Here is a 26,857-nt window from a genome sequence, read left to right as displayed (position 1 = left end):
GATTACAAATAAATGGAAATATCACATTTACATAAGTATTCAGACCCTTTACTCAGTACTTTGTTGAAGCACCTTTGGCAGCGATTACAGCCTTGAGTCTTCTTGGATATATAGGTACAAGCTTTGCACACCTGTATTTGGCAGAGTTTCTTCCATTCTTCTCTGCAGATCCACTCAAGCTCTGTCAGGTTGGATGGGGAGCGTTGCTGCACAGCTATTTTCAGGTCTCTCTAGAGATGTTCGATCCGGGCTCTGGTTGGGTCACTCAAGGACATTTAGAGACTTGTCCCGAAGCCACTCCTGCGTTATCTTGGCAGAGTGCTTAGGGTCGTTGTCCTGTTGGAAGGTGAACCTTCACCCCAGTCTGAGATTGTGAGCGTTCTGGATTAAGTTTTCATTAAGGATCTCTCTGTATTTTGCTCCGTTCATCTTTCCGTTGATCCTTGATCCCAGTCCCTGCTGCTGAAAAACATCCCCACAGCATGATGCTGCCACCACCATGCTTCACCGTAGCGATGGTTCCAGGTTTCCTCCAGACGTGACGCTTGACATTCATGCCAAAGAGTTCAATATCTGTTTCATCAGACCAGAGAATCTTGTTTCTCATGGTTTGAGAGTCCTTTAGGTGCCCTTTGGCAAACTCCAAGCGGGCCATCATGTGCCTTTTACTGAGGAGTGGCTTCCATCTGGTCACTTTACCATAAAGGCCTGATTGGTGTAGTGCTGCAGAGATGGTTGTCCTTCTGGAAGGTTCTCCCATCTCCACAGAGGAACTCTGGAGCTCTGTCAGAGTGACCATCGGGTTCTTGGTCACCTCCCTGACCAAGGTCCTTCTCCCCCGATTTCTCAAGTCTGGCCAGAGGGCCAGCTCTAGGAAGAGTCTTGGTGGTTCCAAACTTATTCCATTTAAGAATGATGGAGGTCACTGTGTTCTTGGGGACCTTCAATGCTGCTACTTGTTTTTGTACCCTTCCCCAGATCTGTGCCTTGACACAATCCTGTCTCTGAGCTCTACAGACAATTCCTTCGACCTCATGGCTTGGTTTTTGCTCTGACATGCACTGTCATCTGTGGGACCTTAAATAGACAGGTGTGTGCCTTTCCAAATCGTGTCCAATCAATTGAATTTACCACAGGTGGACTCCAATCAAGTTGTAGTAACATCTCAAGGATGATCAATTGAAACAGGATGCACCTGAGCTCAATTTCGAGTCTCCTCATAGCAAAGGGTCTGAATACTTATGTAAATACGGTATCTGTTTTTTATTTTTAATGAATTTGCAAAAATAATTATAATATTTAAGTTTATGACCTGCTTTGTCATTATGGGGTATCGTGTGTAGGGGAGATTGATAAGTAAAAAGTTAAGGGGTCTGAATACTTTCTTAATGCGTCTCTTTAGGAGGGGTTGACATGGAAGCGGGAGTTGAATTTGGAACTGTACAATTGGACAATAAAGGAATCTTAATCTGTAGTGTTTTATCATCATTCAAACCAAATAAATGTGTTTTACAAAAGTAAATCCAAGGCCGGCTCCCACCTTTTGGGGTCCTGAGAGATTTGGTTGGGGTGCCCCCCACCTCGCGGTGAAACATTTGAGTACCCCTCTGATGGTGAAGAGAAATGTATGTTTTAAAATTCATTTCCTGCAATTCTACACATTTTGTAATTTTGTAATTTTTCATTTAACATTTATTTAAAGGTTAGTCGGTTAAGAACAAATTCTTATTTGCAATTACGGCCTAGGAACAGTGGGTTAACTCCCATGTCAGCTCAGGGATTCGATCTAGCAACCTTTCGGTTACTGGCCCAAGGCTACCTGCTACCCCCCTGCCGTAATGACTTATTCCATGTTAATATGGGCCCCTGGGCACATTCCCTGCCTGGTCGGTATTCAGCAGTGATTACTACTAAGGTTAGATAGCTGGCTAACTTCCAATCTAAAATCGATAATTGAGTGACTGTCAATGACAAACAAACTGCTGATGCACAACCAAATGTCTAAATTGGACCTGGTGTATTCTACTATTCTGAGTCTTAATAGTAAGTTGAGACCCAGACTGAGCTCCTAAGATATTGTCAAACCACGTCAAGAGGCAGTCAATGAACTGGGAGTAGCTGGAGATGGCCTTGACCTCCAGGCAAGCAACCAGAGCCATGTTGTCTGCATATTTGATGAGGGCCATATCACTGTTGCTTCCTAAGAGATTTGTCCACATCCTGCCTTTTTATTCACTAACCTGACAGATAATCTCTTTGTCCTAATGTTCTTTCCTCTTTCAGTTTCTGTCCTGTTTTCTTCCTTTGTGGATTTTATCCACATGCCTCAGCAGATGAGACTTCTGAGTGAATCTTTTACCACAGACGGAGCAGCCATGTGGTTTCTCTCCTGTGTGAGTCAGTATATGCCTCCTTAGGTCCGCCTTCTGAATGAAGCTTTTCCCACAGTCACCACACCTGTATGGTTTCTCTCCTGTGTGAGTCCGTATATGTTCAGTTAGGTGCCCCTTCTCATTGAAGCTTTGCCCACAGTCACCACATCGAAATGAATTATCTCTGGTGTGAGTTTGTATATGCGTGGTTAAGTTCCCCCTCTGATTGAAGGTTTTTCCACATTCTCCACAGCAAAATGAATTATCTCTGGTGTGAGTCCGTATATGCATGTTTAGGTTACCCCTTTGATTGAAGCTTTTCCCACAGTCACCACAGCTAAATGGTTTCTCTCCTGTGTGAGACAATATATGTATCTTAAGGGACCCTTTATGCCTGAAGCTCCTCCCACAGTCACCACAGATAAATGGTTTCTCTCCTGTGTGAGTCCGTATATGCATAGTTAAGACCTCCTTGCGATTAAAGCTTTTCCCACAGTCTCCACAGCTAAATGGTTTCTCTCCTGTGTGAGTCAGTTTATGCATGGTTAGGTGTCGCTTGAGCCCAAAGCTTTTCCCGCAGTCACCACAGGTAAAAGGTTTCTCTCCTATGTGAGTCAGTTTATGAATGCTTAGATTCCCCTTCTGACTGAAGCTTTTCCCACAGTCACCACAGCTAAAAGGTTTCTCACCTGTGTGAGTCAGTTGATGCACGGAAAGGTGTCCCTTCTTATTGAAGCTTTTCCCACAGTCACCACAGCTGAATGGTTTCTCTCCTGTGTGAGTTCGTATATGATCTGTTAGTGTCTTCTTGAGACTGAAGCTTTTCCCACAGTCACCACAGCTAAATGGTTTCTCTCCTGTGTGAGTCAGTACATGTTCGGTTAGGTTCCCCTTCTGAGTGAAGCTTTTCCCACAGTCACCACAGTTGAATGGTTTCTCTCCTGTGTGAATCCTTAAGTGCTTGGAAAGATAGCCTTTGTATTTGAAGGTCTTTCCACAAACAGGGCATGTGCAGTGTTTCCCACTGTGACAGCGTCGGACATGGGCCTTCAGTTTACAGGTGGAGTTGTAGCGTTTTCTGCAGAATCTACATTCACTGGGTATCTTCTTGGGGAAAGTCACATGTCTCTGCAGGTCAGCTTTCAGAGGAAACTTTGCACCACAGTCACGGCAGTGGTGAGTTCTTCTAGACATGGTGCTGAGTTTAGAATAGTGTTTCTCCAATGGTGGGCTGGGATCCAATGGTGGACTGGGATCCAATGGTGGGCTGCTGTCAAGTCCCACTGTGTCGCTGCTTACGGCTGTACTGTGGTTTGAGGTATTGCTGTCATTATCTGGAAGGTCAAGACCATTTAAGTGGGTCACATGGACAAAAGATTTGAGATCCACTGGTTTAGAGTCACTCTCTCTGTTCTCCACAGTCTGGGTTTGGGGAAGAGTCAAGGACCAAAGTGGGTCCTCCTGATCACGTTCACTTTTCACACAAGGAGTGAAATTGAACTCTATGATATCAGGCTCCACCCCTTGAAGCTGCTCTTCCTCCTGACTGGTCCTGACTTCCTCCTGTTCCTCTTTAATCTGTTTGGTCTCTGGGTCCTCCTGTCCCAGACTGGGGCTCCACTCCTGCTCACAGTGCTGTTGCTCAGGGGGAACCTCCTCTTCAGAGACAGAGAGCTGCAGGGAGTCTAGAGGGAAGGAGAGGAGGAACAGATTTGATTTATAACAGAATTTGGAATCAATCATGAATTATAGATCTCTATGAATTTTAATTTCATGTCTGATCAGAACAGGGATGAGGTGGATGTCCTGGTTAAGGGGTTTTAATGGGAAGAGATGTCCAGGTTAAGAGGGGTTCAATGGGAAGAGATGTCCGGGTTAAGGGGGTTTAATGGGAAGAGATGTCCGGGTTAAGGGGGTTTAATGGGAAGAGATGTCCGGGTTAAGGGGTTTAATGGGAAGAGATTTGAAGAGGGGTTCAATGGGAAGAGATGTCCAGGTTAAGGGGTTTAATGGGAAGAGATGTCCAGGTTAAGGGGGTTCAATGGGAAGAGATGTCCGGGTTAAGGGGTTTAATGGGAAGAGATGTCCAGGTTAAGGGGGGGAAGAGATGTCAGGTTATTCAATGGGAAGAGATGTCCGGGTTAAGGGGTTTAATGGGAAGAGATGTCCAGGTTAAGGGGGGTTTAATGGGAAGAGATGCCCAGGTTAAGGGGGGTTTAATTGAAGGAAACGGCTAACATCGCTAACCAGCGTGCTAACTGCCCATTCATTCTTAATACAAATGTTAACGCTAACGGGAGTGTGTGAGCTAGCTAACGCTTTAGATCCACTATAAGCGTCGCGTTACAATGCCAGCAGCATCGCGTTCTACCAGCGACACAGAGCGTGTTGTTTTGAGAACGAGGGGGAAAACTTTGCTATTCTAATTCCCTCTACTGTACCATAATCATCCGTTATGTGTCAGTACAATAGCTTTGGTCCAGTTTTTAGCAAGCACTCTCATATTGTTGCTAGTGGTTGTACTAAATCAGGGTTCACGAACTGGCAGCCCACTGTGTCGAATTTGGTGGTTTTACCCCCCCCCGTTTTTTGTGTAAATTATTTGTTGGACATTGAAGACTGTAAAAACACCAGGAAATCAGCTCCAAGTGATTCAAATCTGTTCCCAAGTATTTCCAACTCATAACAGAAAGACAGGCGATCATATACAAATGTAAACAAATTCTGAAATGATTATGTTTTAAGTCAAATATATCTGTTTGGGGTTATTATTTGCAATTATGTTCCGGCTCCCATCTGCTCAAGAAAAATATCAGCCGCAGATTAATCTAGTTGATGATCCCTGTACTAAATAATCCTCTAATTACACGTTTCTTTTGTTTACATTGTGAACGTAACCTAGAGTTTCTACTAGTTAGTATCTTCTTGACTTCCATCAAGTTTAGTAAAATAGCCAGTGGTGTCTAGTGGAGACCATAATGCAACCTAAATTAACTTTATTTCTCATTATTTCAATTTACAAGATAGAATGAAGATGCCTGTCAGCCTTCCAAAATGGAACCTCATCGATTCTTCCGTTTGGACGATGCCGTTGGGCGTGGCGTGACGCAACATTAGCTTTCATCATCTTTCATTGAGGGGTTTGATTAATCCTGCCCGGGCGCCCGTGTAGGCGTGTTTTTCTTCGGCACAAAGTTGAACGCATTCGATTTGGAACCGGGCTTCCTCCTTGGGTTGAGCCAGGTTCCCTGTTCAAATTCCATGGCTAAATTGGCTCAAAACAAAAGTGATGTAATTAAGCACGTGTAGTAATTAGCGGGATTCTGTGTTTTCCCATGCAGAAGGGATTTGGTTTTTGATTAAAAACGCTTTATCTTTCTTCAAACATGGGAAAATACTAAGAAAATTCAAAACATTTATTTGATGGTAAAAAAAAGATGTTTGTTTCTGGACGATACACCATGCTACCTTGTTGACAACATGACCAAGCAGCACAAATGACTGTTCTGTTTGAGAAGGGATCTCCTCCCTCCCCGCTTTCGAACCAAGACATGTGGGCCTTTGACCGATACCCCACGGCTCAGCATAATCCCATTGATTTCAAAGGAAGCATTCCCTCAATGTCTGTAGTGTAGCAGGGCCACAACGAGCTCAACACAGTATAATTATTTACAACAGATGCTCCTTGGCTCCAAACCCACAAGACAAAATATCTCTTGGAACTGAAGTTAAGCTGCTTAAAAAAACAACAGCAGAGGTATGTGACATCAGAAGGACAAGTAGTAGCAGGAGAGGGAACATGTAAGTAGCCGTCGGGAGAGAAAGGGGAAACCACATTTCAGTTGAATGCATTTAGTTGTACAACTGACTAGGTATCCCTCCGTTTCCAGAAAGCACATTTCTCATATCTGCTCTGCTCAAAGATAATTCTAACTAACTAACTAACTAACCCTAAGATAGTTCACCTGTGTCGTTTACAGTGGGAGTTAGTGATGTTTCGTTTGATGCCGGAGTCAAACGCCCTCAAACACCAGATGTACATTCATTTCCACTGAAACGCTGCGTTTGCCTCCTTGCAGCATTGCGTTGAAGAGGCAGTTGCAGTGCGCTCTGAACACGTTGGATTTATCGAACATATCCATCAAATAATATGCCGTAGATGGCTTGACAGAAATGGCAGCAGAAGGTGAATGTTGAACTTTTTGCTAAATACATATCCAGATGATGCTGCGTGACATTTTGCGCGATGACGCTGTCGGTGTGATTGAGACATAAACCGTGTACAAGCGGTGTGCTCATGCTTGTATCACTTTATCAGAAGCACGTGATCAATGACGTCTGAAGCTTCGTTTCGTCGAACAACCACCTGATTGGTTTGGTAGAAGAAAAAAAAGGCTACGCAGCGAACATCTTACAGGGACGTCATAGATAATAATTTGGCTGCTCAGGCCTCCCGAGTGGCACAGTGGTCTAAGACACTGCATCGCAGTGCTAGCTGTGTCACTAGAGATCCTGGTTCAAGTCCAGGCTCTGTCGCAGCAGACTGCGACCGGGAGATCCATGGGGCGGTGCACAATTCGCCCAGCATCGGATGTCCTTGTCCCATCGCGCATTAGCGACTCCTGTGGCAGGCCGGGCGCAGTGCACACTGACAAGGTAGCCAGGTGTACGTGTATCCTCCGCTGGCTTCCGGGTTAAGCGGGCATTGTGTCAAAAAGCAGTGCGACTCGATTGGCAGCGATGGGACAAGACTAACTACCAATTGGATACCACGAAATTGGGGAGAAAAAGGGGTAACAATTTTTTTAATATAATTTGGGTGCTCTAAAACAAATTCACCAGCAGGTGCCACTACTGTACACGGTTGATCAAAGCCTTGAATAATTTACCTATTTTCGGCACAATTGGCTGGAAAACCTTAAGGATGCTTCATTTCCTCATCACTAGTGGGAGCAAATTAAGCATAAGGTCAGAACAAGCAAGCAGGGGGGCAGAGCCACGCACGAGCTAGCGAGATCCTATTGGTGCGTTGTAGAATGTATTTGCATATTTCCGTTAGGGAACGCCTCCTCTGTGAAGTCAATCAATCAAATGTATTTTTAAAGCCCTTTTTACATCAGCAGATGTCACAAAGTGCTTATACAGAAACCCAGCCTAAAACCACAAACAGCAAGCAGCTGTAGTAGCACAGTGGCTAGGAAAAATTCCCTAGAAAGGCAGGAACCTAGGAAGAAATCTAGAGAGGAACCTGGCTCTGAGGGGAGGCCAGTCCTCTTCTGGCTGTGCCGGGTGGAGATTATAAGAATACATGGCCATTTAAGGCCAGATTGTTCTTCAAGATGTTCACTGGTGACCACCAGGGTCAAATAATAATCCCAGTGATTGTTGAAGGTGCAACAGGTCAACCTCAGGAGTAAATGCCAGTTGGCTTTTCATAGCCAAGCATTCAGAGGTTGAGACAGCAGGTGCGGTGCGAGAGTCGAAAATCGCACGTCTGGGACAAGGTAGCACATCCGGTGAACAGGTCAGGTTTCCCTAGCCACAGGCAGAAAAATTGAAACTGGAGCAGCAGCACGACCAGTTGGACTGGGACATCCAGGAGTCATCAGGTCAGGTAGTCCTGAGGCATGACCCTAGGGCTCAGGTCCTCCGGGAGGGAGAGGGAGAGAGAATTAGAGGGAGCATACTTAAATTCACACAGGATACCAGATAAGACAGGAGAATTACACCAGATATAACAGACTGACCCTAGCCCCCTAGGCACATAGACTATTTTATCATAGATACTGGAGAATGAGACAGGGGTGGGTTGGGGGACACTGTGGCCCTGTCCGACGATACCCCCGGACAGGCTCAACGACTAGTCTGGGTTTCTCTTTCTGTCTGTGATATGCTCACAGAGTTTCTAAACCCAGAGACGCAACATCACAAGTCTTCTGGGAACGCTTGCGAAACAAACCAAGCAGGGGTTTGAGAAGTCAATGAGAGAAGTGAAAAATTCTTCCTTAGCTGTTAATTTTCTTGAAATCTAAAGGCACAACCTAGATTCGAGCCAATGTCTTAAGTAGCTGAACATGTTATTACTCCAACCTCGTGAAAGTGACTAACTGACACGTTTTAATTTTTGTCAAAAACAACTTTATATCGAAGGAGTGGCTTTTGATTTGCCGGCCTGCACAGTTCGTCACGAGATGACCATTAGAAACACGTCATTGGGTCTACGCATGAGCTTAGCTAGCCTACGTCACCTACAAGTGTGATCGGGGATTTCTATTGGAGAAGCAGTTTCTGCCTATCTTCATACTGTTCTGTTTTTGGTATGCTCTTGCTGGGGTCCTACAATGAACATCCTGGGAATATTGACTGCTGATAGGCTTACATAATACTGACTGGTGTGACCTTGACCAATAAGAACTTAATGAAATTGGTGGTCTTCTTATGGGACACTAACATGATGACCACACTGCCCACGTTGTGTGCACGAGTGTTGCAAAATAAATGTACACACATGTTATTCAATCATTTCATCCAAACTGCTCTCGCGCATCTGCGTAGCCAGGCGCTACAATATAACTTGGTTCTATTTTCACGCTTCACGCACTCCAAGTCCCGCCTCTCCCATCTCCTCATTGGTTTTTAAGAGCATATACCCACGTCGGAGATTGAAAGATGAACTGAGGCCCACATCCCAGTCCAGTTGGTGATGGTAACACACTTTAAAGTTGGTTGCCAACCGCCAAAAGTACACAGACGAAGAAGACTGAAGGAGGAGAGATTACTAGAAGACCGAAGGAGGAGAGATTACTAGAAGACCGAAGGAGGAGAGATTACTAGAAGACTGAAGGAGCAGAGATTACTAGAAGACCGAAGGAGGAGAGATTACTAGAAGACTGAACGAGGAGAGATTACTAGAAACTAATTAGCTTTCCCCTTTTTATTTGTGGATTCATTGTCGGAGTCGAGAAAAACACGATTTTGTGTGACTCAAAATGGTTCAAAATTCTACAAAGATCCAGAAAAAAAGGACCTTGTGCATTTCAGGTAAAATATCAACCAGATGTTTATATCCCAGGACAAATTAGCTAGAAACAGTAAGCTAGCTAGCTAGCTAAATGTCCATGAATGTTTCATGTGTTTCGAACCTGTTCCCAAATTAATACAGTTGGTTCAGAGTTAATTTTTATATTTCAACCTGCATGTCCTGATTGCGTCTGATGTGGATAGACAAAAATCAACATGCGCACGATGGTGCACTAGGACACACGTGCGCGCCCGGGCTCGTCAGCTGCTTGACTAGAACTAACCAGAAGGAATAACTAGAATCAGCTGACTGAAACTGGCTGTTTTTAACAACAACTATTTTGAAAACCTTAGAAACTTTACTTTCATATCACCTATCACTTATCACACCTATCACATATCACTTTCATATCAGGAGGCTGTTGAGGGGAGGACGGCTCATAATAATGTCCAGAACAGAGCAAATGGAATGGCATCAAACACCTGGAAACCATAATTTATTTGATATTCCACTAATTCCCCTTCAGCCATTACCATCCTCCCCAATTAAGGTGCCACCATCCTCCTGTGCACCGCTAAATAATTGGACAAATATAACACATTACCACAGAGGTGTTTTGAGTTGCACGTTACCCTGAATTACGACACTTCCTGCGCTAATGAAAACTCGGGAGGGAATACAAAGAAGAAATTCTGTGGAAATCTGTTTTTTTTTTAAACAGCGAACAGTAAGTGTATCTTTTGCAATTTGTAAAGTTATTTTTGGATGATAATTAAGTTGAGAGTTCAAGGTTTACAAAACTATCACAATCAAGGATCAACTTGTTTGTCGATTAAAAACGTTTAACATTTGACCAAATCATCATCCTCAGCTATCAAAAGGGATGTTGAATATCTCCCATGTAGCACTGCAGTTAGAAATGAAATAATAAAAAGATTAAATTAAAATAAGCAAAATAAAGACCAACTTTCCGGGAAAGTTAAAATATAATTTTACTCAACATTCGTGACAGTCAGGGGAGGGGACATATAGGTTTTTGTAATTGGAAAAATTGGAAGCTGCTGTCTAAGTCCCCCTAAACCTGGACATATCTTTCCATTAACCCCCCCCTAAACCTGGACATATCTTTCCATTAACCCCCCCTAAACCTGGACATATCTTTCCATTAACCCCCCTAAACCTGGACATATCTTTCCATTAACCCCCCTTAACCTGGACATATCTTTCCATTAACCCCCCTAAACCTGGACATATCTTTCCATTAACCCCTAGGTTGTCCAAGCATTGACATGTCGTGGCTATTATCATCCATTCAGCATTAAAAAAAAAATGCTTACATTTTTTAAAATGGTGATCACAAAGCCTAAACAGTTTATTAATTTACTATAACTATTGCTAACTATCAGTAGATCTATGTACAAACCTGTTCTACATAGTTGTATCTCCGGTGTGATCCGCAGCAGTCTCCGTAGCAGATCATTCTCCTCCTGGTACTCTGCTACAGTTTTCTCAATTGCACCAAAAATCTCCACAGCAGCAGATGTCGTTAAACATTCATTTAACAACACACAAAACAACTGTAGTTTAGATGTTTTCAGTGGACTGAGAGTTGGGTGTTCAGCTAGTACGGCTTCTTGACATGGGTCCTTCTGATCACATTCACTTTTCACACAGGAAGGAGTGAATATGGAGTCTTTGGTATCAACAAGCCCTTGAAGCTGCTCTTCCTCCTGACTGGTCCTGACTTCCTCCTGTTCCTCTTTAATCTGTTTGGTCTCTGGGTCCTTCTGTCCCAGACTGGGGCTCCACTCCTGCTCACAGTGCTGCTGCTCAGGGGGAACCTCCTCTTCAGAGACAGAGAGCAGCAGGGAGTCTGGAGGGAAGGAGAGGAGGAGCAGAGTTTACCTATATACAGCCTTTAGACATGCTTGAGTGCACAACGCCATTTCAAAATGCTTTTGTTGACTCAGACATTGTTTTATATACAGTGGGCCAAAAAAGTATTTAGTCAGCCACCAATTGTGCAAGTTCTCCCACTTAAAAAGATGAGAGAGGCCTGTCATTTTCATCATAGGTACACTTCAACTATGACAGACAAAATGAGGATTTTTAATTTATTTATTTGCAAATTATGGTGTAAAAAAAGTATTTGGTCAATAACAAAAGTTTATCTCAATACTTTGTTGGCAATGACAGAGGTCAAATGTTTTCTGTAAGTCTTTACAAGGTTTTCACACACTGTTGCTGGTATTTTGGCCCATTCCTCCATGCAGAGCAGAGCAGTGATGTTTTGGGGCTGTTGCTGGGCAACACGGACATTCAGCTCCCTCCAAAGATGTTCTATGGGGTTGAGATCTGGAGACTGGCTAGGCCACTCCAGGACCTTCAATGCCCTTGCTGATGGAAGGAGGTTTTCACTCAAAATCTCACGATACATGGCCCCATTCATTCTTTCCTTTACACGGATCAGTCGTCCTGGACCCTTTGCAGAACAACAGCCCCAAAGCATGATGTTTCCACCCCCATGCTTCACAGCTGGTATGGTGTTCTTTGGATGCAACTCAGTATTCTTTGTCCTCCAAACACGATGAGTTGAGTTTTTACCAAAAAGTTATATTTTGGTTTCATCTGACATTCTCCCAATCTTCTTCTGGATCATCCAAATGCTCTCTAGCAAACTTCAGACGGGCCTGGACATGTACTGGCTTAAGCAGGGGGACACGTCTGGCACTGCAGGATTTGAGTCCCTGGCGGCGTAGTGTATTACTGATGGTAGGCTTTGTTACTTTGGTCCCAGCTCTCTGCAGGTCATTCACTAGGTCCCCCTGTGTGGTTCTGGGATTTTTGCTCACCGTTCTTGTGATAATTTTGACCCCACGGGGTGAGATCTTGCGTGGAGCCCCAGATCGAGAGAGATTATCAGTGGTCTTGTATGTCTTCCATTTCCTAATAATTGCTCCCACAGTTGATTTCTTCAAACCAAGCTGCTTACCTATTGCAGATTCAGTCTTCCCAGCCTGGTGCAGGTCTACAATTTTGTTTCTGGTGTCCTTTGACAGCTCTTTGGTCTTGGCCATAGTGGAGTTTGGAGTGTGACTGTTTGAGGTTGTGGACAGGTGTCTTTTATACTGATAACAGTATATGCTGAATGTCCCCCCCCAGGACCCACATAATGTTATCAGGTATATGTTGAATGCCCCCCTAGGACCCACATAATGTTATCAGGTATATGTTGAATGTCCCCCCTCCCCCACATAATGTTATCAGGTATATGCTGAATGTCCCCCCTAGGACCCACATAGGGGTACAGGAGATCCGGGAGGTGGGCTTGTTGCCTTTGGAGTCCAGTGTGGACCAACTTAAACTTAATCATATGTTTGACATCTTAAATGATCGTGCCCCAGGTTACATGAAAAACCACATTGATATATGGTTTATAACCAACACAGTCACAATACCAGAGCTATTGTGTCATGTCTTGTAAAATCCCAAGAGTAAACAGTCCTGCGAGGAGCGTGTTTTCCTATACAGGCATGTGTCTATGGAATAGCCTCCCCTTGGAGATCGAGCAAAGACAAAGTAGAAATATCTTTAAAATTTAGAAAAAGGTTTTCATTTGCACAAGGTTGTCGAATAGAAAACATTCCACTGCCCCTTGTGACCCCTACTGCTGGTCAGGTGTATTTATTTCAATCAAATCACATTTTATTGGTCACGTAAATGTTATTACGGGTGTAGCGCAACAGAGAGAGACCCACAATGCCTGTATAACACATTTTTTTTAAACAAATTACTGCAAAGTTGCCTGCACGGCTGCCCTATCTATCAGAGCCATTTTCTATATAGGTACGATAGGTATGTGCAATTAATAGATTGCTTTAATGTGAAATGAATATGGTTGATTTTTAAGGTTTAGTGAGAAGGTGCCCCTTTTTTAGGATGCCAATATAAATGAATGTATTTATGGTTGTTTGTCATTTTGTCTTGCCTTTTAATCATTGTGTGTGTGTTATTGTTTTTACCATTGAGGACCGCTTCGGGAAACAAGCGTTTTAATTTAATCCTTTTAAAGTGATATCCTAGCTTCCGGATTGGAGGTGAATGTTTTGATTTCAAACACCCTTTTTAAATAAATTCAAAGCAATGTAGTTAAACAAAAATAAATATAGAATGGAGTACAGCACAGAGTAGCAGCAGATCGTCAACCCAGTTATGAAGCGCGACTCGACCATTTATCCAGTATCTGACATATTTTGTAAAGCATTGGACTTCTATTGGAGGTATTGAATCTTTTCCATATGTATTACATTCCCTACATCCCATTTCAAAAGGAAGGTAGTTTCCTATTTCCAAAATTGCAATATGAGCCGTTTGGCTAATAGAGTACAGAGAGAGACAGCCTTCCCTTCCTGGTTATTCCCATCAATTGAATCAATCAGACCGATCTGTGGGTCTGTGCCTGGCTATATCTCTATCTATAGATAAATAATCAAATATGCAGACAACTATTGAATCATACATAACAATTGTTAATTGTTTCAATGGTTTATTACATCTTGTAGGCTACACATTCGCAGCTAAAAGTGTAATTGATGTATAGACCAATAGAAAAACATAGAGAGAACAATTATTAGCTACAGCAGCTAGCCAGCCATTCAGATGGGTAGGTAAATCATCAAAAGTAAAACATTTAAATACAATGTTTTAAAAATGGTTAAAATTGTGATTTTGTCTAACCAGTTTATTAATTCAGTAGAACTATAGCTAGCTATCAGTATATCTAAATACGAACCTATTCTACATAGAGGTATCACCGGTGTCCTCCGCAGCAGTCTCCGTAGCCGATCATTCTCCTCCTGGTACTCCACTACCGTTTTCTCAACTGCACCGAAAATATCCACAGCAGCCGCCGTTAAACGCTCATTTAAAAACACATGAAGCGACTGTAGTTTAGACATATTTTAGACGACAGAGTTGGTTAGCCTATTTAGGTCAGTCAGCACGTCTTTGTTTACTCCACAAAAAAGGGTGTTTGAAATCAAAACATTCACCTCCAATCCGGAAGCTAGCAACAATAAGGTTGAACCACAATAGTGGAATTTCCGGTTGGCATTCAAAATAAAAGTCCCCAATTGAAACTGATCCAAACGGATACAAATAGTGAAATAATGCCATATTTGCACTAGATAATTGTCAGGAAGGTTAGAATGTTGTTATATAACTTGAATACAACTTGAATACAACAAATGAATACAATAATTAGAATTTGACAAACAGTAAATAAAAATGCAACATGTAAAGTGTTGGTCCCATGTTTCTTGAGCTGAAACAAAATATCCCATGTAGTGTACCTTTAAAAAAGGTAGGGGCGTGGATCAGAAAACCAGTCAGTATCTGGTGTGACCACCAATTTGCCTCATGCAGCATGACACATCTCCTTCACATAGAGTTGATCAGGCTGTTGATTGTGGCCTGTGGAATGTTGTCCCACTCCTCTTCAATGGCTGTGCGAAGTTGCTGGATATTGGCGGGAACTGGAACACGCTGTCGTACACGTCGATCCAGAGCATCCCAAACGTGCTCAATGGGTTACATGTCTGGTGAGTATGCAGGTCATGGAAGAACTGGGACATTTTCCGTTTCCAGGAATCGTGTACAGATCCTTGTGACATGGGGCTGTGCATGATCATGTTGAAACATGAGGTGATGGCGGCAGATGAATGGCACGACAATGGGCATCAGGTCCTTGTCACGGTACCCCTGTGCATTCAAATTGCCATTGATAAAACGCAATTGTGTTTGTTGTCCGTAGCTTATGCCTGCCCATACCATAACCACACCGCCACCATGGCGCACTCGGTTCACAACGTTGACATCAGAAAACCGCTTGCCCACACAACACCATACACATGGTTTGCTGTTGAGGCCGGTTGGACGTACTGCCAAATTCTCTAAAACGATGTTGGAGACTGCTTTATGGTAGAGAAATTAACATTAAATTCTCTGGAAACAGTTCTGGTGGATGTTCCTGCAGTCAGCATGCCAATTGCACGCTCCCTCAAAACTTGAGACATCTGTGGCATTGTGTAACAAAACTGCACATTTTAGAGTGGCCTTTTATTGTCCCCAGCACAAGGTGCACCTGTGTAACAATCATGCTGTTTAGTCAGCTTCTTGATATGCCACAACTGTTATTTTGGCAAAGCAGAAATGCTCACTAACAGGGATGTAAACAAATGTGTGCACAAAATTAGAGAGAAATAATATGCTTTTTGTGCATATGGAACATTTCTGGGATTTTTTATTTAAGCTCATGAATCACAGGACCAACACTTTATATGTTGCGTTTATATTTTTGTTCAGTGTACAATGAGAGAAACAGTTCTAATAAACCACATGGTGATCTACAATGATAATTTTGTGTATAAACTAAATTAAAAGACAAAACATTGTAACAATGGTGATTTCTGACAACTGTAACCGCTTGGGACTGATGTGACAGCTTGCACTAAAACCAAAGAATGCAGTTATCAAGAATGTTGTTCTGACAATATCATCAATGAGTGTAACAGTATAGACTTTATGTCCGACCCCTCGCCCCGACCCGGGCGCGAACCAGGGACGCTCTGCACAGTCAACAGTCACCCTCGAAGCATCGTTGACCATCGCTCCACAAAAGCAAGGGGAACCACTACTTCAAGGTCTCAGAGCAAGTGACGTCGCCGATTGAAACGCTAGTAGCGCACACCGCCGCTAACTAGCCATTTCACACCGGTTACATAAGCAGCGTTAAGACAAAATGGATGAGAAATACTCTGAAAGATGGAAGGACATTTTCAGGAAAGTATATATTTTTTTTTAATGAATCAATAACCACTACCTCGTGGCAAAACTTTTCAGTGCTTTTATCACAATATGTGATAAGAAATGTAATTGCACTTCTTAAACAGAGGGAGTTACTACAGAGGAAAGGTTAAGAAAGATCTTTAGGTCATTAAAGGCATTAATGACGGCCGTGACTATAAATAAATTGTGTGAAGAGGCCACCTGAGGCCGGGACTATAAATAAATTGTGTGAAGAGGCCACCTGAGGCCGGGACTATAAATAAATTGTGTGAAGAGGCCACCTGAGGCTGTGACTATAAATAAATTGTGTGAAGAGGCCACCTAAGGCCGGGACAATAAATAAATTGTGTGAAGAGGCCACCTGAGGCCGGGACAATAAATAAATTGTGTGAAGAGGCCACCTAAGGCCGGGACTATAAATAAATTGTGTGAAGAGGCCACCTAAGGCCGGGACTATAAATAAATTGTGTGAAGAGCCCACCTGAGGCCACTATAAATAGATTGTGTGAAGGCCACCTGGGACTATAAATAAATTGTGTGAAGAGGCCACCTGAGGCCGGGACTATAAATAGGCCACCTGGGACTATAAATAAATTGTGTGAAGGCCACCTGAGGCCTACCTTGTGTGAAGAGGCCACCTGGGACTATAAATAAATTGTGTGGCCGGGAAGAAGCCACCTGAGGCCGGGACTATAAATAAATTGTGTGAAGAGGCCACCTGAGGCCGGGACTATAAATAAATTGTGTGAAGAGGCCACCTAAGGCCGGGACAATAAATAAATTGTGTGAAGAGGCCACCTGAGGCCGGGACTATAAATAAATTGTGTGAAGAGGCTGCCTGAGGCCGGGACTATAAATAAATTGTGTGAAGAGGCCACCTGAGGCCGGGACTAAATTGTGTGAAAGGCCGCCTAGGCCGGGACTATAAATAAATTGTGTGAAGAGGCCACCTGAGGCCGGGACTATAAATAAATTGTGTGAAGAGGCCACCTGAGGCCGGGACTATAAATAAATTGTGTGAAGAGGCCACCTGAGGCCGGGACTATAAATAAATTGTGTGAAGAGGCCACCTGAGGCCGGGACTATAAATAAATTGTGTGAAGAGGCCACCTGAGGCCGGGACTATAAATAAATTGTGTGAAGAGGCCACCTGAGGCCGGGACTATAAATAAATTGTGTGAAGAGGCTGCCTGAGGCCGGGACTATAAATAAATTGTGTGAAGAGGCTGCCTGAGGCCGGGACTATAAATAAATTGTGTGAAGAGGCCGCCTAAGGCCGGGACTATAAATAAATTGTGTGAAGAGGCCACCTAAGGCCGGGACTATAAATAAATTGTGTGAAGAGGCTGCCTGAACTATAAATAAGTTGTGTGAAGAGGCTGCCTGAGTGTGAAGAGGCTGCCTGAGGCCGGGACTATAAATAAATTGTGTGAGGAGGCTGCCACCTGAGGCCGGGACTATAAATAGATTGTGTGAAGAGGCCACCTGAGGCCGGGACTATAAATAAATTGTGTGAAGAGGCTGCCTGAGGCCGGGACTATAAATAAATTGTGTGAAGAGGCTGCCTGAGGCCGGGACTATAAATAAGTTGTGTGAAGAGGCTGCCTGAGGCCGGGACTATAAATAAGTTGTGTGAAGAGGCTGCCTGAGGCCGGGACTATAAATAAGTTGTGTTAAAGGAGTCAAACTCTTGGCTGGTGTAAATTAGAACATTTGGAACATGCTAGTCTAATTATAAACGGAATAGCTAAATTGGGGGAAAGGAGCAAACTAGCTATAGACTTTACTGCATCCTCATAATCCTAGTGTGACAATGACTCAGAGTAAGCCCCTCCTGCTTCCTGGCAGCGAATGGTGTAGCGTCTACCTGGCTTCTCTGTCAAATTGGAATCTAGGTACAGTTTCAGATATACGTTTCTAATTTTGTCAGAAAGTTGTCTTCATTGCAAGTTAAGGCTTGCAGTTAGCTAGCCAGCTGGAGTTCAATCGCTGGCTTGCTAGCTAACGTTAACATTGAACCTAACTTATTCGGTTAATTTAGCTATGACAATCTGTTTGTTTTGCTAGTAACGTTACTCTATGCATTGGGATTATAGTTCATTTTTTAGCTAGTTTACATTAACGTTACCTGTCTAAACAAAACACCCCAAGTTAAAGCTTGCTGTTAGCTAGCTAACGTCACGCCTGACTCTCCTCCACCAGTCATACAAGGAGAATGGTCTAATGCCTCCCATTAAAAAAGAGAACTGGCCCAAGCAAGCAAAGGCAGCAGTACAGTCATCAACTACATGCCCCATTTCTTCACCAACTACGGAGTTAGGGAAACACATGTGGACCTGAATTGTGAAAACTGCAGTGGCCAAAACAAGAACAAGTTTGTGCTCCGGTATTGTGCCTGGTGGACCATGCACAAGCTCCACCACAGTCTGGAACTTTCACAGAACTGATCACAGGCCACACCAAGTTTGCACCCGGCTGGTGCGTCAAATCAAATCAAATCAAATTTATTTATATAGCCCTTCGTACATCAGCTGATATCTCAAAGTGCTGTACAGAAACCCAGCCTAGAACCCCAAACAGCAAGCAATGCAGGTGTAGAAGCACGGTGGCTAGGAAAAACTCCCTAGAAAGTCCAAAACCTAGGAAGAAACCTAGAGAGGAACCAGGCGTCGGGCCTTATCAAGCAGCGCTTCAGAAAGACCAGAGTGAACACTTTGTCTGAGATTGCTGGTGTTGTGAAGAATAACACTGTGACAAGGGGTCAACATCCCACAGCTGGTTGGACTGGAGGATGGTACGGTGCTGTTGGAAAGCTGTGGCTGGCAACACCACCTGACTTCGTACTTCAGGCCACAGATCAAGCAGTACCAGCACCTCAGGTGAAAATAATTTTCAACGCATTGTATGAGGTTATTCTTCTTATCTGAATTGATGTTGTGCAACGTTGTAATGCCTTCTGATTTTGTTGTTGTTTCCTGTTTTACAGCATCATTGCTCTGGAGCCTGGTGGTGGTGGTGTCACCAAGGAGCGCTTGGACTGTCAGGATCAGATTTTAGCTGCTGTGCATCGCTGACATCCTTCCTCCCATAGATGGTCTGCCTGTACAAGCACCGCCTGGACTGGACACAGCTAGACAAATATATGTTTTTGAGAAGATCAGGGAGTTTTGCGACGAAGAGGCAATCACATGCCCTGCACCAAAGTCGAGGACAGAAACAGGCTCTCCGAATATAAACTCAGCAAAAAAGAAACCTCCTCTCACTGTCAACTGCGTTTATTTTCAGCATACTTAACATGTGTAAATATTTGTATGAACATAACAATTTTCAACAACTGAGACATAAACTGAACAAGTTCCACAGACATGTGACTAACAGAATATTGTGAATAATGAATAATGTGTGCCTGAACACAGGGAGGGGGGTCAAAAGCAAAAGTAACTGTCAGCATCTGATGTGGCCACCAGCTGCATTAAGTATTGCAGTGCATCTCCTCCTCATGGACTGCACCAGATTCGCCAGTTCTTGCTGCTCTCCCACCAAGGCACCTGCAAGTTCCCGGACATTTCTGGGGGGAAGTTCCCAGACGTGCTCAATGGGATTGAGATCCGGGCTCTTCGCTGGCCATGGCAGAACACTGACATTTCTGTCTTGCAGGAAATCACGCACATAACGAGCAGTACGGCTGGTGGCATTGTCATGCTGGAGGATCATGTCATGATGAGCCTGCAGGAAGGGTACCACATGAGGGAGGAGGATGTCTTCCCTGTAATGCACAGCATTGAGATTGCCTGCAAAGACAACAAGCTCAGTCCGATGATGCTGTAACTCACCACCCCAAACCATGATGGACCCTCCAACACCAAATCGATCCCACTCCAGAGTACAGGCCTCGGTGTAACGCTCATTCCTTCGACAATAAACCAACCATCACCCCTGGTGAGACAAAACCGCAACTCGTCAGTGAAGAACACTTTTTGCCAGTCCTGTTTGGTCCAGCGACGGTGGGTTTGTGCCCATAGGCAACGTTGTTGCCGGTGATGTCTGGTGAGGATCTGCATTACAACAGACCTACAAGCCCTCAGTCCAGCCTCTCTCAGCCTATTGCGGACAGTCTGAGCACTGATGGAGGGATTGTGCATCCCTGGTAACTTGGGCAGTTGTTGTTGCCATCCTGTACCTGTCCTGCAGGTGTGATGTTCGGATGTACCGATCCTGTCCAGGTGTTGATACACGTAGTCTGCCACTGCGAGGACGATCAGCTGTCCATCATGTCTCCCTGTAGCGCTGTCTTTGGTGTCTCACAGTACGGACATTGCAATTTTTTGCCCTGGCCACATCTGCAGTCCTAATGCATCCTTGCAGCATGCCTATGGCACGTTCACGCAGATGAGCAGGGACCTTGGGCATCTTTCTTTTAGTGTTTTTCAGAGTCAGCAGAAAGGCCACTTTAGTGTCCTAAGTTTTCATAACTGTGACCTTAATTGCCTACCGTCTATAAGCTGTTAGTGTCTTAATGACCGTTCCACAGGTGCTTGTTCATTAATTGTTTATGGTTCATTGAACAAACATGGGAAACAGTGTTTAAACCCTTTACAATGAAGATCTGTGAAGTTATTTTGATTTTTACAAATTATCTTTGAAAGACAGGTCCTGAAAAAGGGATGTTTATATGGCTACTAAACAGCAAGCAACGTTACAACCAGCCATCTAAAGCTAGGTTTACCAGCAAGCGTTAGCACAGGGCCTCCCGAGTGGCGCTGCAGTCTAAGGCACCACTACAGAGTTTAATCCCGGGCTGTGTCACAGCCTGATGCGCTGTTCCCACATAACCAATAGGTCCCATTAGAGGCTGATTTCCTTGTTTCCAAGGTTACATATGCACTGGGAGGACAGCACTTACATGTAAGTCTCTGCCCATCTGCAAATCATGAACTGTCAATGAGCAATTTGATTCTCCATGAGAGTCCATTGTACAATTGCACACATTTTCACCTAGGTAGACAGACCCATTACCCTGTATACACCAGGCTATATTATCCTTAACTAGCATCGAAAAAGTTAATCATTTATTCTCTAATGAAAAATCCTTCCCTAACTTCTTAATCATGTTTGTAATGTCAGTACGACAGGCGCAGTAACCTATGCTCCGGAGGGGGAGGGGCAGGTAACCTACACATACATACGCCCCACTGAGACGCACACTGGCAAAGATTTTCAGCTGGCAGGCAGACACTGGAATATGATTTTGATTGACAGAGTAAGAGCTTTGCATAGGCACTTTGTTGCATTTTTTGTGGGACTGGAAAAAAATGCCTGGAACGTAAAATAATGTTATTAACCGGTTCCCTAGCTTTTAAAATAATGGTTCTGTTCCGGAACATTATAGATCACTTTTATTTGCGGTTCTGATTCTGTTCCTCAAGAAATTGATGATTGCTATTAATTTTCTCTGGTTTAGTGCAAGATGTCACATCAGTCCCAAGTGGTTGCAGTTGTCAGGAGTCGCCTGTGTTGCAATGTGTTGTCTTTTAATTCGGTTCATAGAATGAACGATCATCCTAGATCCCCCTATTACTTAATATAACATTACTCAATATAACGGTTTCCCCACATTGTAGTTATTTCTTTCCACTCTCACTGGTCTGGATCTTGTAGTAAAACCCCATCAACACATTTACTCCACTCACAGATAAGCATACAAAGCTCTTCCTCACCCTCCATTTGGCAAATCTAATCATAATTCTATCCTCCTGATTCCTGCTTACAAGCAAAAATGAAAGCAGGCAGCACCAGTGACTCGGTCAATAAAAAGTGGTCAGATGAAGCAGATGCTAAGCTACAGGACTGTTTTGCTGGCACAGACTGGAATGTTACCAGGATTCTTCCGATGGCATTGAGGAGTACACCATATCAGTCACTGGCTTCATCAATAAGTGCATTGATGACGTCGTCCCTACAGTGACTGTACGTACATACATACCCCAACCAGAAGCCATGGATTACAGGCAACATCCACACTGAACTTTCAAGGAGCGGGACTGTAACCCGGAAGCTTATAAGAAATCCCGCTATGCCCTCCAACGAACCATCAAACAGGCAAACTCTTACAATGCCCAGTGTCACGAGCCTACCAGATGAGCTAAATTACTTCTATGCTCGCTTTGAGGCAAGCAACACTGAAACATGCATGAGCTCATCAGCTGTTCTGGACGACTGTGTGATCACGCTCTATGCAGCCGATGTCAGTAAGACCTTTAAACAGGTCACCATTCATAAGGTCGCAGGGCCATACGGATTACCAGGATGTGTACTCAGAGCATGCGCTGACCAACTGGCAAGTGTCTTCACTTACATTTTCAACCTCTCCCTGTCTGAGTCTGTAATACCATCATGTATCAAGCAGACCACCATAGTCCGTGTGTCCAATAACACTGAGGTAACCTGCCTAAACGACTACCAACCCGTAGCACTCATGTCTGTAGCCATGAAGTGCTTTGAAAGGCTGATCATGGCTCATATCAACACCATCATCCCAGAAACCCTAGACCCACTCCAATTTGCATACCGCCCCAACAGATCCACAGATGATGGAATCTCTATTGCAGTGTCCACACTGACCTTTCACACTTGGACAAAAGGAACACCTATGTGAGAATGCTATTCATTGACTACAGCTCAGTGTTCAACACCATAGTGCCCTCAGAGCTCATCACTAAGCTAAAGACCCTGGGACTAAACACCTCCCTCTGCAACTGGATCCTGGACTTCCTGACGGGCCACCCCCAGGTGATAATAAACTAGACTGATTTAATATAGCACTTGTCTTATGGTCCATGACATGATATGGTCCATGACATGTACTATTCTCCTTATGTTGTCCTGTGTCTGTTCTATTTCGTATGAAACCAGTTTGATCCCCGTCAATCAATTCTGGGATTATGTCCTTCATTCTTTTGGTTATTATTGATGCATATAGTATATAATCCATGTTAAGAATTGCGATAGGTCTATAGGAACTGCATTCCTTCTTACAGTGCCTTGCGAAAGTATTCGGCCCCCTTGAACTTTGCGACCTTTTGCCACATTTCAGGCTTCAAACATAAAGATATAAAACTGTATTTTTTTTGTGAAGAATCAACAACAAGTGGGACACAATCATGAGGTGGAACAACATTTATTGGATATTTAAAACTTTTTTAACAAATCAAAAACTGAAAAATTGGGCGTGCAAAATTATTCAGCCCCCTTAAATTAATACTTTGTAGCGCCACCTTTTGCTGCGATTACAGCTGTAAGTCGCTTGGGGTATGTTTTGCACATCGAGAGACTGAAATTTTTTCCCATTCCTCCTTGCAAAACAGCTCGAGCTCAGTGAGGTTGGATGGAGAGCATTTGTGAACAGCAGTTTTCAGTTCTTTCCACAGATTCTCGATTTCAAGGGGGCCGAATACTTTCGCAAGGCACTGTATCTTTGCCCTCCTTAGGAATTACAGATTTGTCTTCTATCCACCATGGTGGAAGATTCTCCCAGAGTCCAGTTAAAACAGGAAGTAGAGGTGTTAGTAGTTCTCTGAAGGGAAGCCATCAGGGTAGAGGTCGACCGATTATGATTTGTTTACGCCGATACCGATTATTGGAGGACCAAAAAAAGCCGATACCAAATAATTGGCCGATTTCTTTTTTTTTTTTTTTTTTTTTTTTTTAACACAAAAAGATTATTTCATTATTTTTTATTTATTATATATATATATATTTGTAATAACGACAATTACAACTACACTCAATGAACACATTTATTTTAACTTAATATAATACATACATGAAATCTATTTAGTCTCAAATAAATAATGAAACATGTTCAATTTCGTTTAAATAATGCAAAACCACAGTTGGAGAAGAAGAAAGTAAAAGTGCAATATGTGCCATGTAAAAAAGCTAACGTTTAAGCTTCTTGCTCAGAACATGAGAACATATGAAAGCTGGTGGTTCAATATTCCCAGTTCTTCAATATTCCCAGTTAAGTTTTAGGTTGTAGTTATTATAGGAATTATGACACGTCGACTATTTCTCTATACCATTTGTATTTCATATACCTTTTACAATTGGATGTTCTTATAGGCACGTTAGTACTGCAAGCCTAATCTCGGGAGTTGATAGGCTTGAAGTCATAAACAGAGCTGTGCTTCAAGCATTGCTAAGAGCTGCTGGCAAACGCAGTCAAGTGCTTACGAGCCTACTGCTGCCTACCACCGCTCAGTCAGACTGCTCTATCAAATATCATATCATGGACTTAATTATAATATAATAAACACAGAAATACGAGCATTAGGTCATTAATATGGTCAAATCCAGAAACTATAATTTCGTAAACAAAACTTGTATTATTTCAGTGAAATACAGAACCGTTCCGTATTTTATCGAACGGGTGGCATCCATAACTCTAAATATTGCTGTTACATTGCACAACCTTCAATGTTATGTCATAATTATGTAAAATTCTGGTGAATTAATTACGGTCTTTATTCGGAAGAAATAGTCTTCACACAGTTCGCAACGAGCCAGGCGGCCCAAACTGCTGCATATACCCTGACTCTGCTTGCACTGAATGCAAGAGAAGTGACACAATTTCCCTAGTTAATATTACCTGCTAACATGAATTTATTTTAACTAAATAGGCAGGTTTAAAAATATATACTTCTGTGTGTTGATTTTAAGAAAGGCGTTGATGTTTATGGTTGGGTACATTTGTGCCGCAATTGTGCTTTTTTTCGTGAATGCACTTTTGTTAAATCATCACCCGTTTGGCGAAGTTGAAGTAGGCTGTGGTTAGATGATACAGTAACAGGCACCGCATTGATTATATGCAACGCAGGACAAGCTAGTTAACCTAGTAATATCATCAAGCATGTGTAGTTTAACGAGTGATTTATGTGAAGATTGTTTTTTTACAAGATAAGTTTAATGCTAGCTAGCAACTTACCTTGGCTTCTTGCAGCCACAAGGTCCTTTTGACGCGGCGCTCACGTAACAGGTGATCACCCCGCCACGCCGTTTCCTTGTGGATTGCGATGTAATCGGCCATAATCGGAGTACAAAAATGCCATGCCAATATAATCGGTCAACCGCTACATCAGGGTCTTGAGATTTGTCAGCGTTAGATTAGATATTGCTTTATTCATTTCTTCAGTGGTTATTTCTGAAGTTAGCCTATCGTGTTGCTCCGTTCCAATTGAGGGGAGATCTGGTGAGTGAAAAAAAAAGAAGCTCTATTGTTGGTGTGTCTGCCTTCTCTGGTTGCTTGTACAGATTTGTAGAGTATGATTCAAATGCATTCTGTATTTCATCTCATTTGTTTTGGGGTCTTATTCAGAACATTTTATTCTGTGTTTTTCTGTGTCTCCGCTAGTGGTTGTTGTTGTTGTTGTTGTTGACTTTTTGAGCGTCATAATATTGTAGTTTCAGGAAGCTTCTTCTTCTTCTTCACTGTACATCTGGTCAATTTCCTGTTTAAAACCTGTTTGATTCTCACGTAATATAAGGAGGGTCTTTGAGATGACTATTTATTTAACCATTAACAAGTCTGTTCAGAACAAATTATAATTTATGATGACGGCCTACCGGGGAACAGTGTGTTAAACTGTCTTGTTCAGGGGCAGAACAACAGATTTTTACCTTGTCAGCTCGGGGATTCGGTCTAGCAACCTTTCGGTTACTGGCCCAACGCTCTAATCACTAAGCTACCTGCCGTCCTTGACTAATGAGATCGTTCTAAGCTTACTAATGTTTCTTTAAATTTAAGCAGTTTCTGTGCTTTAATATTTTTCTTGTGAGATGATGTGGCTATGATCTTCTTCCCTCTAATAACTGCCTTAGCTGCATCCCACAATGTAGCAGGGGATATTACTCCAGACGTTCATTTCTGTCTTTATTGATTCTTTGAATGCTGGATCATTCAGCATGCTTGTATTAACCTCTCTGGGACATAAGACTGCTTGTGATGATGTGCGTCTCGTGAGAGGTGTAGGAGTCAAGCGCAGGAGAGCAGGTATGTCTGAGAAGTGTATTTAATAATATAGTCCACCAATACAAAACGGTACAGACAACAACAAAAAAACTACGCTCCACATACTCAGAAACCCCAGATCAATATAAATGAAGGAAATTAAATATTGAGATGAAGTGGTTTTAGAGAATTGACATGATGCATAAGAAGTGCTGTGTACTCTTTAAAAAAATGTATATTTCTGTATATATGAATTACAAATCAGCCTTTAACTAGTTAAATCATGTTTCTAGTCTATTGCAGAGTCACAATGTGTAACCATTGATGTCCCAGGTCGGTAAACCCTGTTGAAGTGTATAATTACAATATATACATACACACAACATCATTCAAAGACTGGCATGTGATACTCCTGGTATTGGATGTGACTGAAAAAGTCACAATGCTCATGTAACGGATGTGAGACGGCTAGCTTAGTTAGCAGTGGTGCGCGCTAAATAGCGTTTCAATCGGTGACTCACTTGCTCTGAGAACTTGAAGTAGTAGTTCCCTGTGGCTTTTGTGGAGCGATGGGTAAATCAAATCAAATCAAATCAAATCAAATTTTATTTG

The 26,857-nt window shown here is 43.0% G+C and overlaps 1 protein-coding gene across 10 annotated transcripts in view; it reads right to left on the bottom strand.

Annotated features, from left to right (window-relative positions):
* Nucleotides 1–1,317: 1,317 nt before the first annotated feature.
* The window catches only part of LOC112259691 (gastrula zinc finger protein XlCGF57.1), a 1,127,091-nt gene continuing 1,101,551 nt past the window's right edge, over nt 1,318–26,857 (bottom strand). For 8 of the 10 annotated variants that reach the window (XM_042329373.1, XM_042329369.1, XM_042329368.1 and 5 more), the window contains one exon: nt 1,318–4,057. In XM_042329373.1, coding sequence (XP_042185307.1) covers nt 2,280–4,057 — 1,778 coding nt within the window. In that variant the 3' untranslated portion in view covers nt 1,318–2,279. Of the gene's footprint in view, nt 4,058–10,816; nt 11,267–14,185; nt 14,451–26,857 lie in introns of those variants that run through there. The other 2 variants (XM_042329360.1, XM_042329371.1) reach the window with 2 other exon arrangements.

Source organism: Oncorhynchus tshawytscha, linkage group LG10 (assembly GCF_018296145.1).
Source record: "Oncorhynchus tshawytscha isolate Ot180627B linkage group LG10, Otsh_v2.0, whole genome shotgun sequence".
In the NCBI taxonomy this organism is placed as follows: Eukaryota; Metazoa; Chordata; class Actinopteri; order Salmoniformes; family Salmonidae; genus Oncorhynchus; species Oncorhynchus tshawytscha.
This window is presented reverse-complemented; position numbering and strand designations above follow the sequence as displayed.